This window comes from Oncorhynchus nerka, linkage group LG5 (genome assembly GCF_034236695.1).
Source record: "Oncorhynchus nerka isolate Pitt River linkage group LG5, Oner_Uvic_2.0, whole genome shotgun sequence".
Classification (NCBI taxonomy): Eukaryota; Metazoa; Chordata; class Actinopteri; order Salmoniformes; family Salmonidae; genus Oncorhynchus; species Oncorhynchus nerka.
The window spans coordinates 9251064-9265223 of NC_088400.1; the positions used below are offsets into that span (position 1 = coordinate 9251064).

A 14160-nucleotide genomic window follows, 5' to 3' on the forward strand; every position below is an offset into this window, starting at 1 on the left:
ATTGTACATTGAAGTTATCTGATTTAAATAAGTTATCACCGTTTTTAGCATTTATGGAACAAATACCTCTTCCTTCTCACCGGCATCCATTTTATACTGGAATTTTCTAGGGGCTTTATAGCTTAAACGGAATATACTGAGATCGGTGTTAATCTTGTAATTACAATAAACACATCGAATGTGAATGAAAATACTGAAGTGGGCCATTTCTTCTAGGTTGGTGCGCCTTTCCCCAGTTTAGGGCTGGATTCAATCCATAACAATAAAATACATTTAAAAAAATCGCTGAAGATCCGCGTTAAAATGAAGGTATTTTCCGTTTGAGCCGAGATACGCAGCATCTACCGTGAAAGCAGTCTCTGCGACTGCGGGAACATTGCCTTTTGTCATATCGCGCTACAAAGCGGATCGACAGTGCTACGTATTGATTGAATAGAGCCCCTACACTAACACTATAGTAAGTGTGAAAACATTTAGAGGGGAAACACAGATGCGATAGGTTTTCCCACCAGCTGAGTACAGTTCGTGTTGGTCTGTCTTTCCTGGACAGCACAGATGAATATTCCTGATAGTGAACCCATCCATGTAGTACATACCAACAAAGACATGCATGCTGAGCTCTGATAACAGCAACGTTACATTTCAATGGTTTATTCTGCAGTATGTACAGGTCATCCCTAGTAAAACAATTTTTTTTACAGTATGTACAGGTTAAATCAACCCAATTTCTTATTAAGTTATAATGCTCACGCCTGCAGCAAAATCTTGATATCCCAGAGAGGGTATTAAGTCGTCCATCACTCGGGACGCTATATGGCTACAACCTATTCCCTAGGAAGTGCACTACTTGGACCAGACACCTATGCACTACATAGGGAATAGGGTACCATTACAGACAAAGCCAGATTGAAATTTAACATTGCTTCCTTTAAGTCAATGGGTCAGACCTCCCTGTAACACGGTCTGACAAGCTGGACAATAAGGAGGATCAATTTTATAGTCACGGGGGAAAGAAGAAGAAGAAGTAACCTTTCACAGTCGGAAGGACAAGTACCAGTGACCTGAGATTTAGAAACACTGTTCACTTTGTCGTCACTGAACAAGAACTCAGGCCAGGTGTGTATTTGAAGAAGTCCGGTCTCAGGCCAGGTGTGTATTTGAAGAAGTCCGGTCTCAGGCCAGGTGTGTATTTGAAGAAGTCCGGTCTCAGGCCAGGTGTGTATTTGAAGAAGTCCAGTCTCAGGCCAGGTGTGTATTTGAAGAAGTCCAGTCTCAGGCCAGGTGTGTATTTGAAGAAGTCCAGTCTCAGGCCAGGTGTGTATTTGAAGAAGTCCAGTCTCAGGCCAGGTGTGTATTTGAAGAAGTCCGGTCTCAGGACAGGTGTGTATTTGAAGAAGTCCAGTCTCAGGACAGGTGTGTATTTGAAGAAGTCTGGTCTCAGGCCAGGTGTGTATTTGAAGAAGTCTGGTCTCAGGCCAGGTGTGTATTTGAAGAAGTCCAGTCTCAGGACAGGTGTGTATTTGAAGAAGTCCGGTCTGTGTGTTGAATATGACTCCTCAGTATTGGGTAAACGGGAGGGGGGGGGGCAAAACCTGCATATGGATCATAAGATGTCAGGCAGTATTTTCTTTTTCTAATCTTACTTTTATGTGTTCCAACAACAACAAAAAAGTTGTGGAACAACAAGTTGGTCCTTCCTCCTCTCTCTTGGCTGTCTGAGTTCAAACAACACAAAACACAGAGTCAGGAAGAGAAAGGAGAGAAATAAAATACAGCTATAATTATTAATTGGTCATCAAATGTATTGATTGATTAAGTCAGTTCCCAGAATGCACCAGTTGGCATGTTTTAGTGGTCAGGAGGAGGGGGTGTGGTCTCGAGTTTGCGGAGACGACGGCGCCTCAGCTCTGAAGGGTTGGGCTCTCCGTCTTCCCCGACTTCCTCTCCATCCCCCTGGTCTTCACTGTCGCCCAACGTGGTAGAGTCTGGCTGGGAGAAACCTGTGGCCCCATTCACAGCTTCAGGTTCAGCGGCTGGAGAGAAGAGACATAGGAGCGAAACTAAAGTGAGAAAATGTGTGTACAGTGTAAAAAAAACATTTTTTTTTAATGGCGCTTTTGAAATCCCACTAACGGCTAGTCCGGATTCCTAACTGAATAATTCTGCTTCACAATATCGGTCAGTGAATGGGAAGACTTAACTGACAGTCATTCTCCTGGGTTTCTGCACTAGTGGAGACTTAGTGCCTTCGGAAAGTATTCAGACCCCTTGACATTTTCCATTACATTTTTTTTTATTTTTTTATATATAAATTAGCAACATTTTCTAAAAAAAAAAAAAAAAGTTTTCGCTTTGTCATTATGGGTTATTGTGTGTAGAAAAACGTTTTTTTTTCTTCTCTTTCATCCATTCCATAAAAAAATGAAGAATGCACTGCACCTGTACTGCTCTGAGAGTCGTTCTCCTGGTTCTCCTGGGTTTCTGCACTAGTGGAGGGAGGAGATGATCCGCTGGCCTCTCCAGCCACGCTGCTGGTTTCTGACTGAGGAGGACTGAGGAGCATGATAATCATATGCCAAACAATAAGGTAAATGTTGACCCACTACAGAAAAATGTGTTTTTTTCCCCATATAAAAATGAAAACAAGGCATCATTACATGAGTGTGGCGACGGTAGTGAGGTATTGGTCGATGTTGAGCATGGCAGCGTCCAGTAGAGTGTGGATGTTGTGGAGACACTGCAGTCTGGCCTCCAGGCCTCTACGGCCCTGCTGCTCCAGCTCCCTCAGCTCAGCCTCTGACATGGTGGACAGGGCCGGGGGAGGAGGGGGCATGGATGACACTGGAACAGAGCACACAGCATGACAAGGTTATTCAAGATGCCAACCTTACAGATTTGTGAACAGCCCTCCCCCCGGCAACTTGGTAAATAAGAATGTTGAAAATGGTGGCCAATCTACAGTATATCATGATGGAGGCTTCATTTATAAGTGAAGGAGTAAGAATGACTCTAGCTCTTACCAAACGGTGGAGGTGGTGGTGGCATAGTCAGCCACGGAGCTGAGGGGAACGGTGGGGGTGGGAAGGAGTGGAAGGGGAACCCAGGCATAGGGCCTCCTGGAGCAGGAGCAGCACCGACTGTACTGGCCCCAGTGGTGCCTGATTCAGACAAAGAGAAATTATGACTTCAATGTTCACAGAATGTTAGGATGGATACTTTAGGGCTGGTCTCCCAGACCCAGAGGAAGTCTAGTCCTGGACCAAAAAAAGCATGCTCAATTGAGAATCTCTATTGAACGTGCCATTTTGTCATCTAGGTCCGGGAAACTACTTCTTCAATTGGTTAATAGCTAGCTATTATACTAGAATGTCAAAATGCCAGTCTAAGTACCAGAGAGGAGAAACGACACTCACCAGCTCCCTGAGTCTGAGCTGCCTCTGTGGCCCCTGGGGTCTCTGTGGCCCCTGGGGCGCCAGCAGCACCAGCAGGGGGGGCCGCTCCAGGGAAGGGCCCCCAGAAAGGAAACAGCCCTGGGGGGAAGTGGGGCATCATTCCAGGGCCAACTAGAGGAGACAAGAGGGAGACGCATGTCAGTCAGCTGCTTGCTTGGGAGTCAAACCAGTTTATATCTAGTAACTAAATTAAACTTACTAGATTCCTATAAGATACACAGTAACTTCTTTAAACCATTACTAGGTTAGTATCAGATACAGTAACTTCTTTAAACCATTACTAGGTTAGTATCAGATACAGTAACTTCCTGAAACCATTACTAGGTTAGTATCAGATACACAGTAACTTCTTTAAACCATTACTAGGTTAGTATCAGATACACAGTAACTTCCTGAAACCATTACTGGGTTAGTATCAGATACACTACATGGCCGAAAGTATGTGAATGTCCCTTCAAATTTGTGGATTTGGCTATTTCAGCCTCACCGGTTGCTGACAGGTGTATAAAGTCAGGCATTCAGCCATGCAATCTCCATAGACAAATATTGGAAGTAAAATGGCCTTACTGGAGAGCTCAGCGACTTTCAACGTGGCACCGTCATAGGACGCCATATTTCTAACAAGTCAGTTCGTCATATGTCTGCCCTGCTAGAGCTGCCCTGCTAGAGCTGCCCCCGGTCAACTGTAAGTGTTGTTATTGTGAAGTGGAAACGTCAAGGAGCAACAACGGCTAAGCTGCAAAGTGGTAGGCTACACAAGCTCACAGAACAGGACCGCAGAGTGCTTAAACACATAAAAAATGTCTGTTCTCAGTTGTAACTCTCACTACAGAGATCCAAACGGTCTCTGGAAGCAACGTCAGCACAATAACTGTTCGTCAGGAGCTTCATGAAATGGGTTTCCATGGCCGAGCAGTCGCACACAAGCCTAAGATCACCATGCTCAATGCCAAGAGTTGGCTGGAGTGGTGTAAAGTTCGCCGCCATTGGACTCCGGAACAGTGGAAACGCGTTCTCTGGAGTGATGAATCAAGCTTCACCATCTGGCAGTCCAACATCAAATATGGGTTTGGTGGATGCCAGGAGAACGCTACCTGCCCCAATGCATAGTGCCAACTGTAACGTTTGGTGGAGGAGGCATAATGGTCTGAGGCTGTTTTTCATGGTTCGGCCTAGGCCCCTTAGTTCCAGTGAAGGGAAATATTAACGCTACAGCATACAATGACATTCTAGATGATTCTGTTCTTACAACTTTGTGGCAACAGGCCCTTTCCTGTTTCAGCATGACAATGCCCCCGTGCACAAAGAAGCGAGGTCCATACAGAATTTTTTTGTCGAGATTGGTGTGGAAGAACTTGACTGGCCTGCACAGAGCCCTGACCTCAACCCCATCTAAAACCTTTGGGATGAATTGGAAAGCTGACTGCGAGCCAGGCCTAATCACCCAACATCAATGCCCGACCTCACTAATGCTCTTGTGGCTGAATGGAAGCAAGTCCCCACAGCAATGTTCCAACATCTAGTGGAAAGCCTTCCCAGAAGAGTGGAAGCTGTTTATAGCAGCAAAAGGGGGACCAACTCCATATTAATGCCCATGATTTTGGAATGAGATGTTCGACAAGCAGGTGTCCACATACTTTTGTATGTGGTGTATCTAGTAATATCATCAAATCATTACTAGGTTCATATCACATATCTAGTAACCACCTGAAACGAGGGACCTTGTTTGCTATATATTAAACGATACTAATTGGCTGAAATGAAAATATACAGATTTCATTTGAGGACAAAAATGTTGACAGCTGTGTCATACAGGTTGCAAAATAAATGGGAAGAGATTTGCGATGTACCGATTCCATGGTACAAAAAAACCTACTCTTGATTCAACACTGAGTTTTTCCCAGTTAAACTATTATATAAAAATTACAACATGCACTTCAAATTAAATCTTACAACTAGCAGGGTCGGGCGATCTGGAAAGCCAGTCAATAAATAACATAATAATACTCGTAGGAAAAGTTTTCATCTTTAGCTCACAATCTGTGGATACTATATGATTAGAATGGTACATTTTGATGTACATTTTATGTAAATGATGTAAAACATCACAATTGAAAGATAAATGGCCCATGGAAACCAAACGAGGTGGTCTATTGGTGATAGGTGGGATTAAAGAGCTGAGGTCTATTGGTGATAGGTGGGATGGACTGAGAGGCGGGATTAAAGAGCTGATATTTGGTAATGTATTATTGTTATGTGACTGCTTTATAGAAAAGTATCATAGCAAAAAAGCTGTCAAAAAAAGTGAATATATTTGTCCTCCAAAGAGGGGTTAATAAATTAAACTAAAATAACGTTGTTTTTTTTTTTAAATCAATGAATGAAACTACATTTGACGTTAGACAATGGGCGTGTTGTTCTGTGTGGTGCTACCCACCGTTCCCAGGTGGACCAGGGACAGGGGCGTTGACAGGTGCTGCCTGGGCAGGAGGCTGGGCAGGCGCTGGGGCGGGAGGCTGGTTGGGGTTAGAGGCCCGGAGGACATCCATACGACATGTAGGACACGTCTGCTGTCTCTGGAACCAGGAGCGAAGGCAACTGGGACACAAAATGAAGGAAACGGTTAGTTAGCTACACAGAGAGCGAAGGCAACTGGGACACAAAATGAAGGAAACGGTTAGTTAGCTACACAGAGAGCGAAGGCAACTGGGACACAAAATGAAGGAAACGGTTAGTTAGCTACACAGAGAGCGAAGGCAACTGGGACACAAAATGAAGGAAAAGGTTAGTTAGCTACACAGAGAGCGAAGGCAACTGGGATACAAAATGAAGGAAAAGGTTAGTTAGCTACACAGAGAGCGAAGGCAACTGGGATACAAAATGAAGGAAACGGTTAGTTAGCTACACAGAGAGCGAAGGCAACTGGGACACAAAATGAAGGAAACGGTTAGTTAGCTACACAGAGAGCGAAGGCAACTGGGACACTAAATGAAGGAAACGGTTAGTTAGCTACACAGAGAGCGAAGGCAACTGGGACACTAAATGAAGGAAACGGTTAGTTAGCTACACAGAGAGCGAAGGCAACTGGGACACTAAATGAAGGAAACGGTTAGTTAGCTACACAGAGAGCGAAGGCAACTGGGACACTAAATGAAGGAAACGGTTAGTTAGCTACACAGAGAGCGAAGGCAACTGGGACACAAAATGAAGGAAACGGTTAGTTAGCTACACAGAGAGCGAAGGCAACTGGGACACTAAATGAAGGAAACGGTTAGTTAGCTACACAGAGCTGGTGATATAAAAAGCAGAAAACCAACAGGACCAGCAAACACACTAATGGGACAGAAATGGTGATGAAATGTATTCATATTTTTAATTTTACCTTTATTTAACTAGGCAAGTCAGTTAAGAACAAATTCTTATTTTCAATGATGGCCTAGGAACAGTGGGCAGAACGACAGATTTTGTACCATGTCAGCTCGGGGGTTTGAACTTACAACCTTCCGGTTACTAGTCCAACGCTCTAACCACTAGGCTACCCTTCCGCCCCATATGACTAGACAAATGTAAAAAATATATATAAAAACCATGTATTTTCTACTTTCTGATAGCGTTCTGTCTAAAACAGGAATAGTATAGTAGTATCCATAAAATACCTTGAGTGGAAGATATGGTTGCAGGGAAGTTTCTTGGCTCCAGCCACCATCTCTTCACGACAGATGATACACACGTTGTCTGAAGCCAGCAGATCTTCAGGAGTGGCATCTGGGTAACTGCAGAGATACACAGAGTTAATAGACCATGGACTAGTCCAGCAATGTTTATTTAAAAAATATATATATATTAAAACCTAATAAAAGATGAATATGGTAAGAGGAATGATTTTATTTTTTTTTTTCATTGTGGAGACACAAAATAACAAATCAAATCAAAACAGATACATAGCACACTCACAGTGTATTCATGTTGCGGATAGCTCGCCGTGACATTATTGCATCCGTAACAGCTTTCTTGAACTGCCTAAAGAATAGAATCCAGAAATTCAAGTGTTCTAATGGTTACACCTGCCTCTAATGACAACAAAACGATAAGAGAAGACAATCTGTTGGCCAGGTAACATACGGAGTCTTCAGAGAGCCCTGGCTTCCAGGTCTAATCATTTAGAATGGTATCTTTATTTTAGGGTTTAGAGCAGCTGTGTTGCTCACCTCATAGCCAGGTACATGGGCCGGATGGCGAATAGAGGGAAGGTGTGCACCTTTATCATGATGGTCATGAACGCCATGTACAGGAGGACCTTGATGAAACCTGGGGGAGGGGAGGGGGGGGGGGGGGGGGGTTTAATGTCTTAAGTATCCCACTTCAGTGTGTGTGTGAGATATATATATATACACACACAAAAGTTTGGGGTCACTTGGCAAAAACATTTCCCAGGTTATTCCATGCAAGAAATTGCAAAGAAACCGGAGCTCTCGTACAACGCTGTGTACTACTCCCTTCACAGAACAGAGCAAACTGGCACTGACCAGAATAGAAAGAGTGAGAGGCCCCGGTGCACAACTGAGCAAGAGGACAAGTACATTAGTGTCTTGTTAGAGAAACAGACACCTCACAAGTCCTCAACTGGCAGCTTCATTAAATAGTACCCGCAAAACACCAATCTCAATGTCAACAGTGAAGAGGCGATTCCGGGATGCTGGCCTTCTCGGCAGAGTTGCAAAGAAAAAGCCATATCTCAGACTGTGTTCTTTTTATTAGCCAGTCTGACATATGGCCTTTTCTTTGCAACTCTGCCGAGAAGGCCAGCATCCCGGAATCGCCTCTTCACTGTTGACATTGAGATTGGTGTTTTGCGGGTACTATTTAATGAAGCTGCCGTACAACGCTGTGTACTACTCCCTTCACAGAACAACGCAAACTGTTTCTAACCAGATTAGAAAGAGTGGGAGGCCCCGGTGCACAACTGAGCAAGAGGACAAGTACATTAGAGTGTCTAGTTTGAGAAACAGATGCCTCACAAGTCCTCAACTGGGGTCTTCAGTTTCTTGGCAATTTCTCACATGGAATAGCCTTAATTTCTCAGAACAAGAATATAGTTATTTGTTTCTTGGCCACTTTGAGCCTGTAATCGAACCCACAAATGCTGATGCTCCAGATACTCAACTAGTCTAAAGGACAGTTTTAATGCTTCTTTAAGCAGCACAACAGTTTTCAGCTGATGTGCTAACATAATTGCAAAATGATTTTCTAATGATCAATTAGCCTTTTAAAATGATAAACCTGGATTAGCTATCACAACGTGCCATTGGAACACAAGAGTGTATTTGCTGACAATGGGCCTCTGTACACCTATGTAGATATTTCATAAACCAGCCTTTTCCAGCTACAATAGTCATTTAAAACATTAACAATGTCTACACTGTATTTATGATCAATTTAATGTTATTTTAAATGGACCCAAAAAAAATGATTTTCTATAAAAAACAAGGACATTTCTAAGTGACCATGTTCAATGAACATGCTTATCATTTTCTGAAATGTGGCTTAATGTGGACCCAAGAAACTGGACCTTTAAAATTGTACAGCAAGTGTAGAGTATATTTAGTGATAACAGGTATCATACCAGTGTAGAGTATATTTAGTGATAACAGGTATCATCCCAGTGTAGAGTATATTTAGTGATAACAGGTATCATCCCAGTGTAGAGTATATTTAGTGATAACAGGTATCATACCAGTGTAGAGTATATTTAGTGATAACAGGTATCATACCAGTGTAGAGTATATTTAGTGATAACAGGCATCATACCAGTGAAGAGCTCGGTGTAGAGTATATTTAGTGATAACAGGTATCATACCAGTGAAGAGCTCGGTGTAGAGAGTATATTTAGTGATAACAGGTATCATACCAGTGAAGAGCTCGGTGTAGAGAGTATATTTAGTGATACAGGTATCATACCAGTGAAGAGTATATTTAGTGATAACAGGTATCATACCAGTGAAGAGCTCGGTGTAGAGAGTATATTTAGTGATAACAGGTATCATACCAGTGAAGAGCTCGGTGTAGAGTATATTTAGTGATACAGGTATCATACCAGTGAAGAGTATATTTAGTGATAACAGGTATCATACCAGTGAAGAGCTCGGTGTAGAGAGTATATTTAGTGATACAGGTATCATACCAGTGAAGAGTATATTTAGTGATAACAGGTATCATACCAGTGAAGAGCTCGGTGTAGAGTATATTTAGTGATACAGGTATCATACCAGTGAAGAGCTCGGTGTAGAGAGTATATTTAGTGATAACAGGTATCATACCAGTGAAGAGCTCGGTGTAGAGAGTATATTTAGTGATACAGGTATCATACCAGTGAAGAGTATATTTAGTGATAACAGGTATCATACCAGTGAAGAGTATATTTAGTGATAACAGGTATCATACCAGTGAAGAGCTCGGTGTAGAGAGTATATTTAGTGATAACAGGTATCATACCAGTGAAGAGCTCGGTGTAGAGAGTATATTTAGTGATAACAGGTATCATACCAGTGAAGAGCTCGGTGTAGAGCATGTAGACTGCTTTGTTGTCCCAGGGGTTGTCACTCTGGAGGTCGACAGTGTGGAGGGTGTACTTGATGAAGGTGGTGAGCACCATTGTCATCAGGATGGCATACTAAACAACAACAGTTATTATTTCGGTAAGAAGAGAAGTGCGCTGAATTATTACCAACTGCTTAGATTCATCAAGTCAACAAATACTACTTTTAAAAAAAATAATGTGGCATGCATGTACCAATAAAGCATCACATATGACTGAAATTCAAAAATGGCAACGTATAGTTTTACAAACCTCAAATCCAAAGACCAGCTGGACAGAGGCCCCTCGTGTGATGATACTGCGACAGGCATGGTTGACAAACAGGAAGTCCAGGACTCCCAGCAACAACATCAGAGCTAGGTGAGAGATGCAATGATTTAGATAAAATGACAGTCAGTGGGTTTCTGTCCATGCCTACCAGTCATTTTGACTAAACACACTAGTATAGGCCTTGAGGTTCTTGCCAAGATATGCCAGTTGTGTTATCAAGCTTCAAGGTCCATGTTTCAGTTTAAATGATGTGCATCCAGGACCAGGTGCAGCAGTCTGATATATTTGCATATTAATTTAAGAAACACACTTGGTCCTAAAAACACCAGTTTCACATATCTGTGAATAAATCAGTCACACTCCAATAAGTAGTAACAACTGAAGTAGTGATATACACACTGTAGGGTCAATTAAAAGATAGCATAACACATACTGTACTGTAAACCACTGAAGGGCCCATTACAAGGTATTGTAAATCACTGAGTGGGCCTTTAACACCTTGAAGAGATATTACCCATACTCACAGAACACCCTGAAGTGGAAGACCCAGGATATATTAGGACTTCTCTCCATCTGAGTGAGAAGGTGGGGAAAATACCATCAGAACAGACAGACATGTGCTTTCCTTTCACATTCATTGCCACTTTATGGATGGTAAACATGTTTAAGGGTATAGTAAACTCAATGTCTTAACTATGTGAAATATCTATACAAATGGGTTTAACATGTAACAGCCTCTCACAAAGTCCACCCTGTCCTCAGCCAGCCAGTGGAAGCACTTGATGAAGAGCAGCAGGGTGAAGAGGCCTACGAAGCGGGGAGAGAAGTCATCCCTGAACACAGTAAAGGCCAGACACGTCTCTGTGACAGCATACCAGGATCGCTCTATCAGATGCTGAACGGAGAGGAAGGTGAATTTTAGTGATAACCTTTTAAAACACTATCATACTGACCCAAACGTGTACTGGCTTTGACATTTCATTTTCTGATTTTCCTTTCTGGCACGAGTCTAGTAAATATGGTGAATGCGTAACCAAGACAACACAGCTTGGCTCAGCTGTGTGTAGAGGGTATAATGGTTGCAACACAGGCGTAAGCACTAGCAGAATTACATAGAAGTCCAGAGGTAGTTCATTGAACAACACAGATCTAGAACCCTAGCAAACCAAACAGGAGGTAAACAAATACTGAAATAACATATCATTGGTCCATACCTCCATCTCTGCAGCTCTCAGCTGCCCGAAGAAGACTTTACGCATGAACTTTCCCAACAGGAACACCAACACAAACGCCTGGATGTACAACACCTGACACGAAGAGGGAGGGAAAGCCACGTTACAGGCCATACATCTGATAAACATGTCAAACAGGGGAATGTAGTGTGTACTCACTGCCATACTGGGGCTACTCTTGGTGAGGTAGACCACAGTGGGGTAGAACTGATGTTTGAGAAAGTAGGCATGGGCAATCACAGCGCCAGTCAGAGCCAGACTGGTGGCAGTCACCAGCGCTGCACGCACCATTGTGCAGGCAATATCTACAGCGGTGTGGTAGGACGACAGGGCAACACAGTCAGGCAATCAGAACATAGAGCAGACGAGGACCTTGACATTTCATAATCCTGGTCGTTGGACAATACAATGTGGAAATTGTCCAATTGTTTCCTTACAACTCGCTAGCTAACAGCCAGTGAATATATACATGCATGTTGACAGCTGCCTAGAGGGCAAGTGTAAACAGAGAGCAATGATTGACATCAACTAAATTAAATTAGATTTAGCTTTAATTTCGCTTAAACTAAATCCTGCATTGTTGAAATGCCAAGTTATATCTATCAAGCTGGGTAGACGTATCGGTTGGCAAGTAAATAAGACAGGCTGGTTTAACATACTAGTACCCTATTCAACTCAGCCACATAAAGCTAATACTTAGCTAGTTAAGAGTGTAGTTGAAGGGTTGTGTAAACTAATCTGGCCTGGAAGGGACTGTTCTCTCTGCACACCCAGCTAGTTTAGCTAACGTTACCTAGCTGTACTACTGTCACTGAAGTACGAAACTAATTTGGATAACTAGCTAGCTACCTTGCTGACGTTAGCTACTCACGGTTTCCGATGGCGTTTTCGCCACGAAATGAACTTGCTGAGTTTTGTTCCAAACGCCTTGATTGAGGGCGTTCACTAGGATTACAAATATATATATATATAACTCGACTTCACCTATATCACGACCAATTAAGTTCCCATTCTTCAGAACATTTCTGCTGTCTAGTTTACTAAAATATATATACACACCCCAGGTGCCAAAGACGCCTGAGTCTCTCGGATACGTGTTTCTTCGTCTTGCTCTCCCGAGTGGCCACGTCACTTCCGGGGAAATCCAAACTAGGTAAACCCAGCCCTTCAAGGGGATGATTAAACGGAGAAAAACACAAATCTGTTGGAATAGCAAGTTAACTGGCGTAATATTACAATACAAATTGTGACACTCAACCTGAAGAATGTGTCAGTGTTGTAGCTAATAGCTAGTTAACTAACGGTCCTCAATGGGAGTGCATGGGTTTTCACACCGGCGTATCCCGGTGGCGTTTTGGCATTGGATTTGTGTACCCTGGTGACCGTTAATAGACCATCTTTTAGTAGACACGCGGTACAACAAAAAAAAAACACGGACCAATAGATGAAGCAGAAATATTTGACCTATGGGGATCTGGCAAGTTGCCTTCCTACCACCAATCAAATGATGGGTTTTATTAACCGTAATGATTGTAGTGGCGCAACCCTTACATTTCAGCATCATAAAAGGTACACACCAATGCAGGTTTTTTTCCATAGAAGTTGTCCTAACAGGCAAGCAGGGACAAAACCAGTCAAAAATAACAGCTAAATAAAATGTCATTGTTGCCCATTACAAGTTCACATTGCGCTAATGAAGTTGATCATATATCAGAATGCCAGAAACTACACACCACAACATACCTAGCCTCCACAGGACCCCCCCCCAAAAAAAAAATAAAGAGGGCACGAAATGGTTAATTAATAGAGTCACTTGAACATATGTACAGAGAATCGACAAGCATCGTTGACAGTGAAAACTCTCATCAGTTAAAGTTATCTGATGATAAGTGTGATGGTCCTAGCTTGTCACCTGTTCAAAGCATTGAGTAAATGAATCCACCATATCATATTTATTAGTTAGACATACTTTATTTAAGGCAGTAAATCAGTGTTGTTGTTTTTTCTTCTAGCGATAGAAACTATTAAAAAAAAGTTAACATTTTGTTATGAGATCTGGGTCTAATAGTGAACATAATGATATCTATACCTTAAGATGGCAAGAAATTAAAGTTAGAGTAAAATCACAAGTAGTTTGACTGTGGTAAAGGCAGAGTAGTGATACATCATTTTCTTTTAGCTGAAACTTACAGAAAGAAAAATCATTACCAAACAACATTTTTTTTAATGCAAAATCAGAAACATTTAAGGTACATGCTTTCAAGTCCTACTACTCTCAATAGAAGAAGCACATGGTTGGTAGTGATGACTCAGAGCAGTAGTTTGTCCAATATTTTGTGCCGCTACTCTGAATATTCTTCCTTTCTCAACATAATTCTGCTGCTCTGGGTTCAAAACCCCTTCTGCTGTCAGATAGTGGAAACAGTTCAGCCTTTGAAGACCTGCTTTTGCTCATTAAACATTGCAAAAAAAATTATAAAGTTAAGTTTGGAAAAAATGTGAAAGAATCTCCCAGCCTGGCAAGCCACCTTAAGGACATTGAAGAGATGGAGGTTGAGAGTCTGGTCTGGGGGGGGACCATTAGGATACTGACAAGATGGGAGGTTGAGAG

General features: G+C 42.4%; 1 protein-coding gene across 2 annotated transcripts; it reads right to left on the bottom strand.

Annotated features, from left to right (window-relative positions):
- Window positions 1-635: 635 nt before the first annotated feature.
- On the bottom strand, window positions 636-12737 carry syvn1 (synovial apoptosis inhibitor 1, synoviolin). 2 transcript variants are annotated; one of them, XM_029644110.2, is made up of 17 exons: window positions 12609-12695; window positions 12421-12494; window positions 11709-11854; window positions 11532-11624; window positions 11060-11212; window positions 10842-10890; window positions 10300-10403; window positions 9996-10122; window positions 7661-7760; window positions 7407-7472; window positions 7109-7225; window positions 5890-6050; window positions 3414-3563; window positions 3021-3158; window positions 2658-2841; window positions 2440-2552; window positions 636-2033 (listed from the first exon to the last, which is right to left on the bottom strand). In XM_029644110.2, the coding sequence occupies exons 3-17, from the start codon at window positions 11838-11840 to the stop codon at window positions 1849-1851; spliced, it is 1872 nt and encodes a 623-aa protein (XP_029499970.2). In that variant the 5' UTR covers window positions 11841-11854; window positions 12421-12494; window positions 12609-12695; the 3' UTR covers window positions 636-1848. The 2 variants fall into 2 exon arrangements, with proteins under 2 accessions (XP_029499970.2, XP_029499971.2); XM_029644111.2 differs by lacking the exon at window positions 12421-12494 and having other exon boundaries at window positions 12609-12737.
- Between the last annotated feature and the right edge of the window lie 1423 nt (window positions 12738-14160).

What these genes read in the sequence shown, in the direction of transcription:
- syvn1 (XM_029644111.2), bottom strand. Translation starts at nt 11,840, where the DNA reads ATGGTGCGTGCAGCGCTGGTGACTGCCACCAGTCTGGCTCTGACTGGC. An exon ending in TGAGAGCTGCAGAGATGGAG is followed by an intron (nt 11,213 to 11,531) that starts GTATGGACCAAT and finishes CTCTCCGTTCAG; the next exon opens with CATCTGATAGAGCGATCCTG. An exon ending in AGCTGGTCTTTGGATTTGAG is followed by an intron (nt 10,123 to 10,299) that starts GTTTGTAAAACT and finishes GTTGTTGTTTAG; the next exon opens with TATGCCATCCTGATGACAAT.